The 19,436-nt window shown below is 44.5% G+C and overlaps 1 protein-coding gene across 1 annotated transcript in view; it reads right to left on the reverse strand.

Annotated features, from left to right (window-relative positions):
* ALK (ALK receptor tyrosine kinase) overlaps nucleotides 1–19,436 on the reverse strand; it is a 634,712-nt gene that overhangs the window by 439,535 nt on the left and 175,741 nt on the right. Inside the window, exon 2 of the mRNA XM_037146752.2 lies at nucleotides 1,286–1,405. Coding sequence (XP_037002647.2) covers nucleotides 1,286–1,405 — 120 coding nt within the window. The remainder of the gene's footprint in view (nucleotides 1–1,285; nucleotides 1,406–19,436) is intronic.

Genomic DNA, 19,436 nt, shown 5'->3' on the forward strand with positions numbered 1-19,436 from the left:
CTGACAACTACTGATCTTCCTCTCCCACTGGGGAGGCTCAGGCCTGAGAGGGAGCACCCCAGTAGAGCGTAATCCTAAACTGCCTTAGGGTTTTTGATGCATTTATGTTTTTAAGTTTTAAATGAAAGGTACAGCTATTATTAGCCGAGACTAACTGCATTATGGATGAGGGACGGCAGTGAGTGGAAAAATCTCTGTTAGGTGCATTTTAGAAAGCTCAGGCTCGAGGGCAGAGACTGAGTGTCTGGAACAGGTAAATATGCCCACAAGGGATCCAGAACTCAGCGCTGTACCAGGTTCATCAACATTTCATTGAATTAGGCCTGATGAGTGAGTTCCATCCTGGAAGCCTTCTGTGTTCACTTATCACGCACCACCTTTACGCGTGTCTTCCATGTGATGGGGTAATGCGAGGAGCAAACACAGCTCAGTGCCTGCCCTTGCGGGGCTCATTCTAGAGGAGTTCGAGAGAAGAAAAAATGTCCACCTGGAAATAGATCAGCTCTCCTCCAGAGCTGCTCACTCCTCTGCAGAGGCCCAGCTCCTGGGAGCTGTTGGGATGAGAGCAGGGAAAAAGGGATCCTACCTGATGGGAATATGGCCTTCTGAGGGCTCTGAGGATAGGACCTAGTAGGCTGAGAAGGCGGATAGATCCCTGGGAGACAAAGGGAACATAAGGAAAGAATTTGGGTTTTGTAGTTAGGGAATCTACTCCATGTGATCTTATTAGGCTCAGTTTGTCCATTTGTTAAAATGGAATGAGACTTGGCCTCATTATCACTGAGGTTATTGCAGAATCAAATGAACTGAAATAATATCTAGAAACATGTTTAGGCACCTTCAAGGAGATAGATACCAAATGTAAGGGAGTCACCTGAGGGTCCCAGGAGATCAGTGACCCTCATAATAACAATCTTCTCTCAGGAGATCAGCACTATTTAAAACACTCATTGGTTAGAATCCTTTTTCTGGAAAATCACAGTCAAAATGCAAGTAACCATTACATCCAATGATCAGTAAGGGGATGTTGGGAATACCATACAGGGTGCGGGCAGTGAGATATGGCAGTAGTGAAGCCGTTGGTTTCCTTCAGGATACAGAATGCAACTATGAGCCTGGAGGGGAAAGGCCTGGGTACCAGTGGAAGACCTCTCTGGGCACAGAAAGACCTCCTTGGTGCATAGGGGGGTTCGGGGATCCATGGAGAACCAAGGAGAGATAACACACTGAAATTTCCAACTTCCTTAAACAGGAAACGGTGATCGTGCCTCAAAAATACACTTACCGTATCGACTGCGATGAGACAGGAAAGGGAAGGAGTCTTTCATTATCCAGGTCAAATTCCATGCAAAAGAATCAGGAGGAAGAGAAGACAGATTTGTCGGTGACTCTAAGGAGCCGTGACCTGGATGTAAAAACAAAGAGAATAATAATACATGTGCTTGGGATGTATCTTTCAATTGTCACTCATATCACTTACCAAAGAAAGTTCATAAGAGGCTTTCATGACATCCACTGGAAAATGAGGAAGAAAGGACTGAGCCACTAGAATATAGAGTAGACGTTAGGACCTCAATGCACATTTGTTCCCGAGGGCAGCTAAATCTAAGAATCTTGTGACCAAGACCGTGCCAAAGGTCTCTGGGAGGTGAACTACAAGCCTGGCTACCTAATGGCTTGGTCTAACAGCTCTGTCACAAAGTCTATTCTGCCTACAGGAATTTGTGCAACTTTATAGAAAACTTCGATTCATCTCACACAAACAATGCTTCTACTTTACTTTATGTTCAGACTCGTAACCTCATTAACTGTTGGTTGCTTGGGTTACTGCCTTAATCAATGAGAGGAATGGAATCGCACTCAGAGTTGAGTTTCTGACAATTATGTTATTTAAAAGAAAAACTTAGGTGATTTTTTTTGCCCACAGCCAAAAGTCCAGAAAGCCCCAGAGTACTGATGTTCCTCATCTGCATGAGAGCAAAAAGGACCCAGAGAAAAGGAGCAAAAATGACATTATTCCTTTTTGTAACAGCGCTTTGATGGGCTTTGTGTGGTGAAAAGTAATTTCGTCCAAGGCCATACAGGTCTACTTGGGGGCAGGCTTAAGTTTATTAGACTTTTAAAAAATTAATTAATCTACAAATCAAATGAACACACATTACAGGTTCTTCCACAGTTCTTCCCTGAAATCCCCAACTCAGTTTTTGCTAATGTTTTAGGATGCACAAAGCATTTGCTGTTAAAGAAAGAAGGGCTTGAGAATAAGTTCTGTGTAGTAAACAAATACGTGGCCCAGACACAGCTTTCTGGTAGCATTTCTACACAATGGCTCAGAGGAAATGCACGGAAAGGGGTCAGGATCTCTGCTAGAAAGTTTGAGAGAGCAGTCATCTAATTTCACCCTCACCGCACCTGCTTTAGAGATGGGCAATGGGGTGGAGGGAGGGGAGGCCCAAGACCAGATAGGTCTACCTGGGAAAAACTGGAGTTATTTGCCTTTCAAATAATTAATCATACGAATTAAGCACCAATGGACCAGGCATTACTCTAAGTGCTTTAAATGTCTGACTACACTCACTGTGTATGGCAATCTTGTGAATGAGTACTGCTGTTGGTCTTCGTTCTGCACCAGGGAAATTGAGGTGGGGGGAGGCTGGATATTCTTTGGCCACCCAGCAAGTAGGCAAGAGACCAGAGTCAACAGACTTGCTTGGTCTGATTCTGTCACCCACCGTTTTTTCACCACTCTTTATGGACCTCCACAAACTACTGCAGGGTGTTCTGCAGCTCTCTGCCGGGCCACTCAGGGCCCCCACAGGGCAATGGCATAGGTCAGAGTTCACCACTGAGCATGCTCCTGAATAGGACAACAGTGTGAGGGGTCTGAGAAGGTCCTGGCAACTAACCCCTATGATGACCTCCATGTGAATAAAAATTAGCACTTCTACATCTGAGTCATAAGTGTAGATCAAATTTTAAGTACTTTTGAAGTGACAGGAAGATCAAGCCTAGCTGTATTTCCTGATTTCCAAGTGAGGTCATTTTTCTTAAATGTACAGTTTGGGAATGATATGAACTTCTTCCTGGATGTGAAGCACCAAGCAGATGGGGCTAGACTTCAGGAAGCACTTATAGATCTGTGAGTGGGCACGGAATGACAGATGGCTTTCAGTATGGACAAGGGCCAGGTTATATATTCAGGGACAGAAAAATATCTGAAACCATTCAAAAGAAAGAGCTCTGAGAACTGAATCATGGCCCAGCAAAGAGCCACGGGTGCCACTGTGGGTCATCCCAAAAGATAAGCTTAAAGCATTTTGTATCAAAAAAATGCCAATAAATTATTGGCCATCTTCAAAGTTGAGTACTGGAGAGAAAGCAGGAATTTCTATCTCGCCATTACAGGAACTCCTAGAATTTCTGCCAGCAGGCTGAGCTTGCAGGGCTCGGGAAGGGCAGGGGGAGTGATTTACTGGATGAAGCTGGGGGTACAAACAGAGAGATCAACCCAAAGAATGGGCCTCCTCACCTGAAAAGGAAAAGACCAAGAAAAACACAGCCGGCATGAATGAAGTTGCCACTGTCTAAAGTACCGAGACAGGCGTGAGTTATAATCAGAGTTCCTAGAATATTTACAAACTTAGAATATAAAGAAGGAACTACTGCATTTAACAAGGGCGGGGAAGAGGCTGTCTGTTGCCTTCACATTCCTTCCCCTCCCCATCCTCACCCCAGTGTAGGGCCAAATGAGGCCATGAGGAGCAATCCATGGAAGCAAGAGAAAAGCTTGTTTAGGGGGCTTCCCTCTGAAAATGTGAGGATCTGGGATGAAATTGGTCCAACCAGAACCAGCAGCGTGTGGCTGCAGGTGTGAATTAAGGCCCTCTGGCTCAGGAAGAAGGTATCTCGGACCCTGGGGAAGAGGGGTGAAAAGGAAAGGAAAGGGGAAATAGGAACGAGAGCTTTCAAATACCCGCCTAAGGCCTGCCCCCAACACCACAGGAGGAGAGAGAAGTAAAGGAAGGCACGCTGACTGAGGCCTTGTTGGCAGGCTACAGATAACACGGCTTTAGGGTTTGGGTTTTGGTTTTTCCCTGCACAGCAGGGTAGCAGGCAGAGTGAAACCTTGGACTTGCTGACACAACTCTGTCCACAGTGCTTCTCCTCGTCGTTCATCATTACTACAATTCCCAAAGTGCAACTCCTTTGCCTCTTTCCTCCTTCACAATTGTCCTGAGCAGCTGGACAACGGGGTGGTGGAGAGGAGGGATATGCCACCAAGCGGACAAGTCTCACTTTAAGTTCATAACCACAAACCTCAGGACAGCCCTCAGGACTGCCCAGGAATCCTACTGCATTCCCCGACCAGCTCAGCTTACCTTCCCCCTCTCCCTTCCCCGCACACCTCCCATTCCCCGGTCCCTTCGTGCTCATTCTCACCTAGTAATTTTGCTTCTTATTTCATTTGAAAAAGAGAAGCAAATCTACCAACTTACAGGGGTCAGCAGCCCTGACTGTACCTGCTCTCCCATCACACCCTGTGTACACTCGTTGCAGCAGCAGCCTTTCCACTCGGGCACTAATCTCATCCCTTTTCAAGAAATCTGCTCTTGCAGTAGTCCCCCCCCCTTCTCTATATCAATAATTCCCCCCTCTACTGAGTCAGTATCATCTGCAGCAAATATATACCATCCTATGTAGTAAAAGAGAGAAAAAATGTCCTTGACCTTCACACTCTCCTTCAGCCATTGTCCCATTACTCTGCTCTTTCTCTCAGCTCAATCTCTTAAAAGATTTCTCTATGCTCCTGTCTCCACTTCTTTTCTCCCATTTTTCTCTTAAATTCAATAAAATCAAGATTGTCTCTACTACTCCAGGTCAAGGTCACCGGCAACCTCAAGTTGCAGATACAATGGACACATCTCAATCCTGATCTTACTTGACCTCTCAGTAGCACTGGGCCCTGCCAACCACCCCTGCTTCTTGGGTTCCTCCCATCTGGGTGACCACATGGTCCTTGGTTGCCATAATCCTTGCCTTCCACTTCAGTGGCAGGTTCTCTATACTATTCTTTGCCAGATCTCCCCATCCTTTTCTAGGCTTACAAAACGAACATTCTCCACTTTCCAGCAGCATATGCCTAGATTTCATGGCCGAATACTGTACTTCATTACAGTGGCTTTAACCAGCTGGCAGAGATCACAGACCAGGAATTCCAAATGACCCCAGGACACAAGGTCCTTCCTTCATGGACTTTAATGAACAAGGGACTTGTTTTAGCCAATCACAAACAGACTTACACACTCATTGTCTCCTATCCAAAGTGCTGACGTTCAGTTCAGAATCAGCATGATCACCACATTACCCTCTTTTTAGAGCTTTAAAGAAAGACTCTGATCTTTCTCCCTTAGAGAACTACTCAGGGAATTTCTCCTTGCCTGACATGTCAATAAGCTGAGATTTTTAAAATTGTATTTGGGGTGGGGGGGTCTTCTGTTTTATTATTTGATCATTGTTAAAAGCTTGGAAGCTCACGCCTCTTCCCCATCTAAACCCATTCCCAAAATGATCTCATCCAGCGTCACAGATTTAAACAGCGTCTGTACACAGTCCTGCCACATTTACATCTCCAGGCTCCCCCCTCCCCTGAGCAAGAGACAGCAAGTCCCACTGTCAGTCTGAGCTTCGTTTTGTTGCCTGAAAGATATTCCAAATTTAACACATGCAAAATAAACACGATGCCACTCCCCCTGAACCCCAGGTGCTCCCCGTTTCTGAAAGTGATCTACTGGGCCAAACCCCAAAGAGGAATCCTTGACTTTCTTCTTTTTCCCACACCCACATCAATTCATCAGTAAATCTTTACCTGAATTTTATCCCATCTCATCTATCCATCACCTTCCATCCTAAGCACTGCGAGAAGCTCCCAGCTGGTTTCCCTGATTCTGCGTTGCTCACCTTTAGGGTCTTCCCCACCTAGCAGTCAGATGGACACTTCAGCCCTGAAAAAGCTTTCATGTGTCTCGCTGTTGCCTACCCCATGAAGGCCCACATGACCGGGCCCTGTCCTCTCTTGGCCTCATCTCCAACTGTTTTCCCTTTGTTCATGGAGCTCCAGCCCCACAGTCCTCCTTGTTGGTCCTCACACTTCATGTATATGAACCTGGGCTCACTAGCAAGCATGTTTTCCAAACCTACATCAATAAAATGTAAAAATGTCTCTCTTCTAAATGCTCCTTGGAATTGCTCCTGCCTTGTACACATTTTAATCATTTATTTTTCTTCCAATAATAAAGCAATCAGTGACAGCCTGCTAGTTTCCCTCTGTATTTGAAAACACTCTTAATAATGCATTCTTGTACAATGATTTTTTGTCACACAAAGCAAAGCTTAATGTGACCAAATAAATAGTGGTCCGCATGTCAAACGGCGGTGGGGAGCAGGCAGAGCAGGCGGGCGCACAGACCAGGCCTCCCGTCTGGGACTGGGAGCCCTAGAGAACAGGCTTCAGCGTTCTCTGTGTAGCCTAAACCTGTTCAGACAAAGAAACCTTCTCAGAGAATTTACATGACTACTGGAGTCAGCAGTGATGTTGAAGTAGTAATAGGCAGTTCATTTGGTCTGAAAAACAGATAGGATTTTCAGAGCGAAGAAAGGAGAGTGAGCAGATGTGGCCTTTGTCCTAAACACACGGAACTCCCACACCTTCTTTGGGCCTGGAAAATGAGGGGGTTGAACTAGCTGTTCACCGAGGTCCTCTCCAGTTCGCACACTGTCAGTTCTCCCTAGTCCGCTTTCACACCTCCTCCAGCTGGCTCATTCAGAGAGGAGCTATTAGCACCAGGGGCGGAATTTGAATGGAACTAAACAGCCCCCATTGCGCCTCACCTTCCTTTAAGCGCCCCCCCCAACCCTGCCAGGGAAGGTTTGCACTCTTTTGGTAGCTCAGGTCCTGAAGCAAAAATTACCTACTATAATGTTCTCTTGTACGGTTATCATTTCAACATGTGTCTCACCTCTTGCCAACCCCAGAAGGACCTGTGTGTAACTACTGAATTCGTTCAGTGGTGAATCAAATCCGTCATTTAATAAAAGCAGCACTCCTTCCCCAGGCACAGCATTAAGGACTATTGAGGTGGATACAAAGGAAGATGTTATTAGGGGCCCCTGTTCCCAGGAAGCAGGTTACCTCCAGGATATGCTACAGCCACACCAAAAAGAGAATGACAACGTGGTTACTGCAGAAATAGTGGAAATTTGAAGCCTTCACATTTTAGCTACTACTTTTTTTTTGGCCTTATTTCCCACTTCGAATCCTTTCACATTCTGTCATTTCAGTTACTCAGAAGTCTCCAAACTTTTGGCCAAGCTGATCTCTGCCTAAAATGTCTTCCCTCACCCGCTCTGCTCCTGAATCCTACCCTTTCTTAAAGGCCCAGTCCAAGCCCCACCTTCCCCAAGGTTTCCCATCTTCCCTGAGCTGCAGCACCATCAAAGGCATTGAACTGGAACTCAGTGTGCGCCAAAAAGAAATGAGAGCTGGGTCCACCTCCCTCCTTGACTGCCACTGCTATTGCCACTTAGGACAATGACATTAGGCCATTTATCAAACATGTTGTCCATGCTACTCTGGTTGATCCTGACAATGGAGAATAATATATTAATTTCACTTACAAATCTCAAAATCCCATATTTAGAAGAAATTAGAGAAAAACTTTTCATGAGGCTGTTGTTTAGTCTTAGGTAGAATATGCTTCCCAAGGTCAAGGTCAAGGTCAAATCAGAGGTATCTCCTGAATCTGTGCAAACTATGTGACCATGGATGGCACCCCTTCAGAATTTGTGCCCCAAATCACTACGTTTTCACTTACCCAGAGATGACCTCACTTTCCCCAGCCAGTGCCCCTGCCTGGCCTGTAAGCCCTGCGGCGCCTCCTCTTACCCCCCCGAGTCTCTGCTCCCAGCGAGCTCAGCCACTGGCCCGACCTGCCCGGCCAGGGTGGGCTCTCAGGGTGGGAGAAAAGGAAGACTAACTGACATTGGTACTGATCCAAGAGAGCAGCTAAGAGGATAGCACTCTCCAGGTGGCGTGATTCTACATATGTGCACACGCACACACATGTATGCATGCACGCACATGCACGCATGCCAGGCTTGAGTGCTTCCATTAGCCCGGCAACATGACTCTCGGTCCTTGGCCCGTTTCTGTGGCTTGCTTTTACTCTATTCTTTAAGACATTTACTCCACTGGGATCTAAGCCTATTTCCTCTCCCCAAAATATGTTAACTAGTATAATAATCAAAAGGGAAACTTCGAACTGCCACCGGGCCTTTCATCCTGTGACCTCGGAGAGCTTTACCAGGCACCAAATAATTAATGTGCTGCCTGTGACACGAAGACCTGGCAGCCAGAAAACCAAGGCCATCAATGAAAGACCTTCCTCTTTCAGAGCAAGCCCAGGGTCTCTGGGTAAATTAGACAAGAAGCTGCAAACTGTCCGGAAAAAACTGGCTCTTTTCTTGACTTGATGTTTCAAGTTGGGAAGAGACGGTTACCGGGGTGACCCAACAGAAGGTCGTGGCCCACTTCCACAAGAACTGGTGAGCACAGAAGAATGGAGACCATTATACATTCATCATGATTTGTGGCTCACTGATGCCTTTCAGAGCCATGCACTCTCAGAATCCTCATAATAGTCCTGTTAGTTAATCTCGTTTATAAATGAGAAGATTGGGGCTCAGAAAGCACCAACTGCCCTTCTCTAGGTCCCAGAGTTAATGAGAACCAGAATAGGACGTGCTACTAAGGACCCCCGATATGTGGAACCAGAGATGCCACTCTCCCACACAGATCTCTTGGAGATGATGTTTACGGCCCTGGAGCGCAGCTGCACCACGTTAAATACAGCAGAAAGATTGACCAGATTGCAGAGGCCTGCAGCACTCCCTAACTGAGGATGACAGAATCCCTCCAGGTCAGCCAGGAAGGTGACCTAGAATCACACACCTTTAGTCAATGCAACTGGCTCTCCAGAGCCTCAGGCTCAACTAGCACTGTTTCCATGGCAACCAGGTCTGATGCGTGGCCCTTGAGATGGGGCCTTAGCTGGTCCAGTGAAAGAATGTTTAGGATAGGAGGAGGGAGAGGCGAAAAAACTTTCTTCTAACATCTAGCCTTTTCAATCCCTTTTTATCTGCTTGTCACCCCTCTGATTTCAGCAAACAGAGTCTATCCTCCAGGAAACCACACTATCACACTGCTCAGAACAAAGACCTCACCCGTGGGTGGGCACATTTCCAGAGATTGCAAGTGAACTGTTCTGACAGGCTGGTGTGCTAGCTAGACACTTGGGTTCCTGGGACGGCGATGTTACTGTGCGACCTTGCATCAGCTACTTAACCTTTTGGAAGATTTGTTTCTCCACATATAAAACAGAACTCATCATGCTTTCCCATCCAACTTCAGGGACACTCTGAGAATTAATGAGACGGTATGTACAAAGCCCTCAGGCTCTTTGAAGAAAGAGACACTAGAAATCCTTGTGCTGTTACCAAAGGGCATTGTCATGATGATACATTTTAAAACATCCTTTACCTGTGTAACTAAACTAAACTCAACTCAGCTTGTATTAAAAATAGATAGGCCAATAGCCTAATTTGCTTCTCCCTGTTCTGATGCTGCATTTCCTTTTTGCTTCCATTCATCCTGTGCTGTGAACAACAGTGATTAATGTTACCCTTAACCCCTCTGCAGAGACCCAGGGTGAGAGCACTTGGGAAGACTGAAGACCATTTATCTGTGTCTTTCCATCCCATACGCGAGGAAGTTGAAACACAGGAAGGACCATTTCTTTACCCGAGGTCTTCTTATTAGTGAAAAATCAAGAATCTGATCTTCTGACCTTTCATTCTCTGCCTCGCCCAACCAGAGAACAAGGTACCAAAGAAGGGAGGAAGGGAGATAAATAGGGGTACACACATTTTTGCTTTTTAAACCTTTAAACAGCTACTCTGCAATACTCAGGAATGAAAAAGGAAAGAAACCATTACTTCATGCGTGTGGCTGTTATGTATGTGGGCCCCATGCTGGGTGCTTACAACTACTGTCCATGTAAATCACACAGTTTTCTCAGTGGGGGATTCTTATCCCCATGTCCATTGAGGGGCCTGAGGCTCAGAGAGGGTAAGTAGTTGCCTAAGGTAACAGCGCTAAGTCATACCTTTGGCTATAGCCAAAGAGTACTTAATTCTTTGATGAATATTTACTGAGCATCTCCTGTGTGGCAAGCTCTGCCCTTGGCAGTTGGGATATGTTAGTGGACAGAATTAAACATTACCCTCTTAGAGGCTCTAGGCCGAGGAGCTCCTAGTGTGGTAGGGCCGCAGACAGCCGGCCAACAACCTCACAAATCCTTGCCATGTCTCAATGCTGGTTATGTGTTATGAAGGAGAAATGCACAGCCCTACACACATATATAAAAGAGGGACTTGACTTCATCCTTAAGGCTCAGGGACGACTGCCTGGGAAACTGGTGCTTGAGCTGGGTCCCAAAGTAGATGAGCAGTGTTAATTAGTTAAAGGGTTCGGGATGGGGTGGGAGGCCAGAGAGTACAAGGGTCCTTTCAAGCCCAAGTCTGTCTCAGTCCAGAGCACCTGCTCCTCAATCACCACCAGAACAGGTGGGGCGTTACTGAAGATTCCTGCTGGGTGGACCAACCAGCGACACCGCTGTTTATTTCAGAACCTCCTAGAGATGAAGCCAATTCCCCTGGAGAACTGGGACGTCACAGTACAGCGGAAAGAGGGATCAGATCACAGACGTCTGCAGATTCTCCTAACAGAGGCCGAATGCCCCCCCCCCCACCTCCCAGCCCAGTCCGCTCTCTTTAACTGGTTAACTCTACTCATCTACTTTAGAACCCTACCTGAAGCATCAATTTCTCTGGCAATTCTCCCCTGACCTTAAGGGTAAAGTTAAACAAAGGTATGTCAGTTGTTACAAATCTGAAAACTGAAGTAGCGCCCGGGAAAGGAGAGGGATAAAACTGCCCCTGGAACCACTCTGCCAGCCACTCTACTCCTTACGATCAGCCTGTATTTCCATTCCCCTCACATGTCCCCTGCTACCTAATCAAATCCTGCCTTTCTCACCGCCTTGTTTTATTTTGCTTTAAATACTAGATGAAGAGGCTCAGGGTGGGAGGGCAGCTGAAAGAGAGAGAGCAAGAAGAAGTTGAAAGAAGAGACTGTGAAGATACTAACAAGATAAGGAATGGGCAGAAACAAAGAAGAAAAGTGCAGAGAGAGAAATCATCTGATATTTTTCACTATTTGGAAGTTATGAGGAAGAGGAAAAGTTATTCAAAGTACCCTTGTAAAAGGCCATAAAACACCTTGGGGAAAACATGAAAGTCGAGCTGCCACCATACAGATGAGCACCCTGGAATTAGCTGCCAGAGCAGCGTCTGAAAAGAGGAAATTCAATGGCCCACACGGCTGCCTCCTCTCCCCCCTCCTGACTTCCACCCCCTCCAAATAGCCTGGCTCTAAAAGCAGAGGCAGTAATTTTGAGCCAGCAAGTGTGAAGGAATGTCAGAGCTGTTATTTGCCTTCATGAAGCACATCTTGAATGCATCTTTTAGAAATATAATTTAATGCACTCTCAGCTTCACTATAGAAAATCTGAAAAAATCAGGATGATCTAAAGAAGTTAAATATAACCCACACCTCTCATATCTACAAAACAAGTGTTAACATTTTATGGTATATTGTTTTGGGATTGGGTTTTCAAACACTTATCAAGGTAACATTTGGCTTAAGGCCTGTCTGACAAGGAGAAGGACAGAAGGGAGCTCCTCTCGACCCATGAGCTCTCTGTCTGCAGGGCTGAGAGGAGGGAAGAGGGGTCACTTTTTGGAACTACCTGGGGGGTCAACACCAGCCAGCCCATAGCCTAGAGCACAGATTCTGAAACCATGGAAAGTTGAGATGCTCTTGGCCCAGGACCTGGACCTGCATTCAAAGGTAACACAGGCTACCAGAGAGCAAAGGCCGATCTTTAGTGGGAAGGGAGGCCTGACCCTGGGTGGGCTTGAGAGCATTTGGGATGTACATGTAGATAGACCGGGGGAGGCAGATACACTGCTGTGTATCTTCAGCATCACTGGGCAGAGAGTCAAGGAACAGAAGTTGCCTCTGTCCCTTGATTTGGTAGATGCCTAAAAGGAGTCACAAGAACCAAAAACCATAGAAGATGAATTATGTTAGTACTTGAACCTCAGTGAGAGATGCAGGACATTGATTTCATGACTTGAAAAGATTCTTAAAGACTGGAATTCCAACCAATGAGAGTAAACTGGAGACACAGCCCTATGGCTCTGTGGCCAGTGATAACGCCTGATAAATGTGTGGCAGCTCTCACAGCCCCTTCACATGCATTCAAGTATTTGACCTTCAATATGGTCTTGTACAATAAATTTTTTAAAGCCCAACTTACAGAGGAGAAAATGAAAACCAAAGTCAATACTTCCTAACCTTTTTTTCATATCATGACACACAGAGAAAATGATATTTGTATGGCCCACTGGGGTAAACAGAGGAAGCTGCCCACAATTAGAAGCAACTGGATCGAGTGCTTCAGCCACTCCTGGTCCAATCCAGCCTCCCAGAGTGTTGGGGGGCTCAGTAGTTTGGTGTCTTTTCTGCACCCCTGACCATCTATGGCATACACATGACCAATGCACATTGCCAGGGAAGGGAGCTCCAGTCCAACAGATGTGGCCCCAGTCACACTGTGAGAAGTGAAAGAGTGCCATCCGCCCTGCATCTTGCCCTGGGGACATCTGAAACATCAGTATGCGTGTCAGCCATAAAAGAACTCTGAGCTTACTTTGTGGGCAGAGTCAAGAAAAGAGCAGGTATGTCCAACACTTTGTCATCATCCACACAATACAAGTGATTTGGGTGAATAGGTCTTGAAGTTGGTTCTGATGGGGCCCTGGAACATTCCCTTCAAGTATTTATAACTGGTGGACTGTTTCGCCAAAGAAATAGGGTAAAATTCAGCTCCTTTCTCTACTCTGAGAAATGCAGAAAATAATTTCACAGGATGGTAACTGAATGGCCAAAAAGTAATGATTACAAATGACTGAGTTAACTGCTGTACACTGCCTCATCCGTCATCGTACCAGAGTCTTATCAGAAGTCTCATCAGGATTAGTGGCTCATCATGACTGATGACATTTGCGGACCAAAATGGCTTGGCTCCCTCCCTTGTCCCTTCAATCACTGTGGCAGGAGGAGCCTTCTAAGGTTTGAGCATTAACTCTGAGGAACTGCTTTCAGCGATGATTCCAGAAGTGGCTTCCAGGATAATGGACTCTTTTTCTGCAAATGACACTCTATCTCCCCAAGACTTCCCAGGTCTTACAGTCATCAGAGATTTGGGGCAGCACTGGGTCATGATGGCTGCTACACCAGGTGTGTATGAACCGAAGCTTTCTAGCCTGCTGAATAAAAGGTTGTATTGGACACAAGCAAGTTATACTCAGGCGCCATCTTCACAACATTAACCCTCTGAATGGGGGGAAAATAAAAATATCTCCTGAGTTCCCGGAGTATCTCCATGTGCAGACCAAAGGCTTCCCTTCTCATCAGGATAGCACACCCTACACCAAGCCAACTTGAAAGAAGCAGTCAGAAGTAAGCATTAAAAATATTTGGAGCAGGTGAACGAAACATGGGCTAACTGAATAATACTACTTTTATTGCTAATAATTTTGCATAGAGAGCATGCCTGACTTCTAGGGACATTCTGCCAATGACCTAGGAAGGTGAAGTCATGTCCCTGCTAACTGCTTTCATTCATACTGGGTGGGGAGGAGAGGGCTCCCTCTGCCCTGTGTCTTACATACAGGGTTAACCTTTGACTTGGGGGCAGATACATCCAGAGATGTCTGAGATCCCTACGTCCTCGAATCGTGCCGTACTGTACCAGTACCTTCATAAAACGGATTGCCACAGTAGGCATAAAACAACAATCACTCACTAAATGACTTGGGACCACACCCAGCCTAACAGTATGAGACTTTCAAGTTTGTCTCAGCAAGATGACAATTTATTGTATAACATAGAATTTGGAGTCATTTGCAAAATAATAAGAACTGTGACTATTAAATCTGCCACCACTGAGAAGTTGCTGTAATCAAAACAAAAAAGAGGATTATAACCAGATATAAAAGGTACTTTTCCAAGTATACTGAAATTCATTGAGAGTATTTCGGGTGTCCAGACTCTGAACAGGGCAGGGGCTGCGGGAGGCAGTAATTGGCACTACACAGCCCAGAAGTTCAAAATTGACCACAGTTTCCTCACTGTCCACGTTCGTAGATCTATACGGTTTTCCTATCTGAGTATCATAGCACTTGTGTCCGCAATAGGTTTAACACAGCCTTGAAGTGAAAAGCCTTGAGGAAGGCATGTTTCTGGGTTGCTAACTGCTAGAGAGACCCCAAAGATAAAGTGGGATGGACATAGGGAAATAGAGAGAAGCTCTAGGTGTGAAGCAGGCTGCCAGGGAGAGCAGGAAGGAAGCTGGGAAGTGAGCAGGAGGAAATCCACTCACACAGCAGACAGGAGAGTGTGACACCAAAGAAAAAGACACACAACTGGCCCCCTGCAAGGTGGGCACAGCTGAAGAGCAATGCAGCCAGGCTCCCTGGAAGTCACGGAGGAATTACAAGCAGGATCAGGGAGGAGAAAACCTCGTATCAGCCCAATGGAATGAAATGACAGCCGGAGCTTCTCCAGCTTTGGACTGCCGTTGTTTGTAGAGATATGTGGTCAGAGACGTGGGCTTATAAAGGGGGCTATAAACTACATTAGGGAGAGGAGGTCAGATGGGGAATCCCAGATGGTGCCGTAGCATCTTGCAGTTTAGATCATGGGCTTAGGCATCAGTCTGACCTGAAACCAACTCATAGGTTACTGCCCCCTGTGTGACCTCAGGCAAACTATAACTTCTCTGAGCTTTGCTTTCTTCACCTGTGATGTGGGAACAATGATAGAACCATTTGCTTGCCTTGAAGATAGAAAGAGAAAGGGCTTATGAACCTCTTAGCATAATGCTTAGCACAGAGTCACTGTTCAGTAAATGTTATTTTATCACATAAATAATCATCTTTTATTATTATAGTGAATAAAGTAAATGTTGGACAAAATTTGAGCCCAGCCGATAAAAGGTCTGAATTCTAAAATTTCAGGAAAAAGCCCACATGATCCCTACAAGAGAGAATGTGCGTTTTTTGGGCAGCCGGACACAGCCATGGGAGGGGTTACAGGCACTGTCTCGGGAAGAAGTGCAGATCCTGACAGATCACTAGCCAGTAACAGAGAGGCCAACAGTAGATGGCCTGAACTTGGAGCGTGAATGTTCACCAACAGTGGAGAGTGTCTGCTGGGTTGTCAGTAAAGCATAAATCAGGTTACCAAGTAAAGCATAAGCATGAATCATAAGTAAAGCATAAATCAGGTTACCAAGTCAAGAAGTCTGGCATGGAAAAAATAAGTTAGGGACCCCACTGTGTGTGTGTTGTGGGTGGGGAGGGGGCGGAAGTAGGGGAAATGTGGAGAACAAGCAGTGGGAAAGGACAGAAAACCAAGACTGGGCCCAGGGGTCAGCCTCCTTCCAATCGAGGGTCCCAGATTCATTGCCCATAATCGAGTAGCCTGTGCTCTTTGTAGTCATTCCGCCTGCCCGCATTCAAGTCCATGCAGAAAGTACTGCAGAAAATTTCTGTCACCTTCTGGAAGTTCTGAGCAATTGTGAAGATTTCAAGTTGTGCCAGAGATAGAATATTGGCTAATATTTTCAGATTTTTTAATGGGAAAACAAAATAGAGTTCAAGGACCATAGACTTACAAGGTTAAAAATAAAATTCTAAAATAGACAATTAACCAGATGGCTAAGAGACCTTTAGAAACATACACTAACTGCAGGGAGACAAAACTGGGTCAGGGAGAAGAAGACATGGCCAGACTGTGGATAATATCTCTGCTATCAAAAGAGCAACACACTCCCACCCCCACATTCCCTGCCTCCCCCGCCAAAAGTAAAAGAAGTATAAAATCCAGACCCTCTACAATAAATAGATCCTGATCTCTCTCACTCTCTCTTTCAATCTCCCTTTTACTGAGGCACACATACGTAAATGCAAATGGCTAATTAATTTTTGAGAAAAGTTCAACTCCAACAGTAACAGAAGAAAGGCAAATTAAAATACTGAAATACTACCTTTTACTTACTGAATTAGAAAATATTTAAAAATAATATTTTTAAAATATTTTAAAATAATAATATTTAAAATCTATTTAAAATTTAATATTTTAAACAGCTTAAATTAATTTAAAATAAATTTTAAAATAATTATGCCCAACACAGGTACAGGTAATAAAATAAGTAACTTTATCCATTCTGGATAAAAGTCTGGATAAATCCATAAATAATAAATTATTTGTGGTAATAAATTATTACCACAAATTATTTGTGATAATAATGTAATTAGGGCTAACAATGAGTGCTTCCTATGTGGAAAGCCCTATAGGCCTGCATCGTTGGATTTATTTATCACAACTCTGGGAAACACACAGTGATATCCTCAATTTGCATATGAAGACATTAAGAGGATAAGAGCTTCCAGTGCTCTAGAGATTTGGATTCTTACTTGCCATCTGGGGAAGCGAGGAGGAGGATGAGAGCAGAATTGAAAAAGTCCCACTGGTTATTCTGATCTGGGCGTAACTATCTCCCCGCTGAGAATAACAAAATGTACTATACTGTAGATAAGAGCATATAAGCAACTTTGGCAATATTTACATATGTGTGTATACATATGTATATGTGTATACACACATATATACACATACACACACACACACACACACACAAAGAAAATACCTGGAAGGAAACACCCCAATTAATGCCTATTGCCTTTGAATGGTCTGGTCATTTATTTTTTTCTTTATACTTTTTGGAATCTTTGTGATTTACTAAAATAAGCTTGTGCTTTAAAAAATAACCCAGGGTGCAAAAAAAGTCATCCTCTTGCCGAATCATGCTTAGTTCCATTTTGATACTGTATTTTAAAGTTTGACAAACTAACTTGTATTTAGTGTGTTAAGAAAAGGAACGAGTTTAATACAAAAGTCTCCAATAATTTATTAATGGAACAATGCTTCTTGTATTAAGTAAATAAAAGAGAACCACAATTAAAGTCTATGCACTCTTGAATTTCTAATCCCTTTACCCAAGAATCTAACAGTGCCTTATTCATTGTTAACTTTTGGAAAATATTTTCAGAATGAGTAACCTTCTCGTGTTTAATATTTTAAAAAATCAATGAGAAAACATGGAAGCACTGTTTACCAAATTTGTAGTGATAACAGATGCAGCAGAAAACAGTCACATCTGCAATGATCTTCGCCAAATTCAGACAAAACATAATACTCAATAAAGCTTCCAAAGTATCAACTGTTTATGTATCACAAGTCTTAAAATGACTTCCATCCAAGGTGGAGGCGTAGGTGGAAATACTGAACCTCCTCCCACAACCAAATTTAAGGACAACAAAGATTTAGAAACAAAAACACAACCAGAACAGACAGAAAATTGAACTGTACCAAAGTCAGACAACAACGAACCATTCTTCCAGACCAGTAAGGGGGGCAAAGTCGGCGGCCGGTGGAGATGGGTCCCAGCAGGAAGAGGTAGTGGTTGGTAGAACCGGTGTGGGAAGGAAACAAGGCGTGCAAGGAGGTTGGCTGACCAAGGGTCCTAGAAAGTACACAAGCCCACCCACCCGGGAACCAGCACCAGAAGGGCCAATTTGCTTGTGGGGAGTGGCAGAGGGGACTGAAATCTGAGAGAGAGTGGAATAAAGACCATTGCTCCCTCTCTGATCCTGCCCCCACATAGTATCACAAGCCAGTGACGTGGGTTGCCCTGCCCCAGTGAACACTTAAGGCTCCACCACTCACATGTAACAGGCTTGACCTGACCAAAAATGGATCAAGCAGAAGAACAAATCAAAGCCCCAGAGCCAGTACTTCTAAGTGACAAAGAGATAACCAACCTATTAGATGCACAGTTCAAAACACTGGTAATCAGGATGCTCACACAACTGGTTGATTTTAGCTACAAATTAGATGAAAAAATGAAGACTACAGTAAGTGAAATGAAACAAAATGCACAGGGAACCAATAGTGATGGAAAGAAAACTGAGATTAAAATCAATGGAGTGGACCAGAAGGAACAAAGAACCAACCAAACAAAAAAGAATGAAGAAACAAGAATTCGAAAAAGTGAGGAGAGGCTTAGGAACCTCCAGGACATCTTTAAATGTTCCAACATCTGAATTATAGGGGTACCAGAAGGGGGAGAGTAACAGCCACCAGTGGAAAACTTATTTGAACAAATAATAAAGGAGAACTTCCCCAATCTGGCAAAGGAAATAGACTTCCAGGAAATCCAGGAAGCTCAGAGAGTCCCAAAGAAGTTGGACCCAAAGAGGAATACACCAAGGCACATCATAATTACATTAGCCAAGATTCAAATGAAGGAGAGAATCCTAGAAGCAGTAAGAGAGAAGGGGACAGTCATCTACAAAGGAGTTCCCATCAGACTGTCAGCTGATTTCTCAAAAGAGACCTTACAGGCAAGAAGGGACTGCAAAAAAGTATTCCAAGTCATGAAATCTAAAGACCTACATCCAAGATTGATCTATCCAGCAAAGCTTTCATTTAGAATGGAAGGGCAGATAAAGTGCTTCTCAGATAAGGTCAAGTTCAAGGAGTTCATCATCACCAAGCCCTTATTATATGAAATGCTAAAGGGATTTATCTAAGAAAAAGAAGATAAAAAAGATGAACAGTGAAAGGACAGCAAACTCACAGTTATTAACAACCACACCTAAAACAAAAGCAAACTAAGAGGACAGCTAGATCAGAAGCCGAACCATAGAAATGAAGATCACATGGAGAGTTAGCAACAGGGGAGTGGGAGGAAGAAACGGTGCAGAGAATAAATAGCATAGACAGTAGGTAGAAAATAGACAGGGGGAAGGGCAAGAATAGTGTGGGAAATGTAGAAGCTAAAGAACTTGTGACACATGGACATGAATTAAAGGGGGGGAATGTGGGAGGAGGGGGTGTGCAGGGTGGAGGGGAATGAAGGAGGGAAATGGGACAACTGTAATGGCATAATCAATAAAATATATTTTAAAAAATAAATTTAAAAAAAGTCTTAAAATGACGTACCCATTGATTTACTGATTCAATAAACACCACAAGGAAATCACTATGGCAGTGCACAAAGGCTTAGCCCCAGTGATGCTCCTTGATGCTCCAGATTAGAAATAATTAGATCTGTAGCATGAAAGGT

Source organism: Artibeus jamaicensis, unplaced genomic scaffold (genome assembly GCF_021234435.1).
Source record: "Artibeus jamaicensis isolate MK-2021 breed Jamaican fruit bat unplaced genomic scaffold, CSHL_Jam_final contig_465, whole genome shotgun sequence".
NCBI classification, from domain to species: domain Eukaryota; kingdom Metazoa; phylum Chordata; class Mammalia; order Chiroptera; family Phyllostomidae; genus Artibeus; species Artibeus jamaicensis.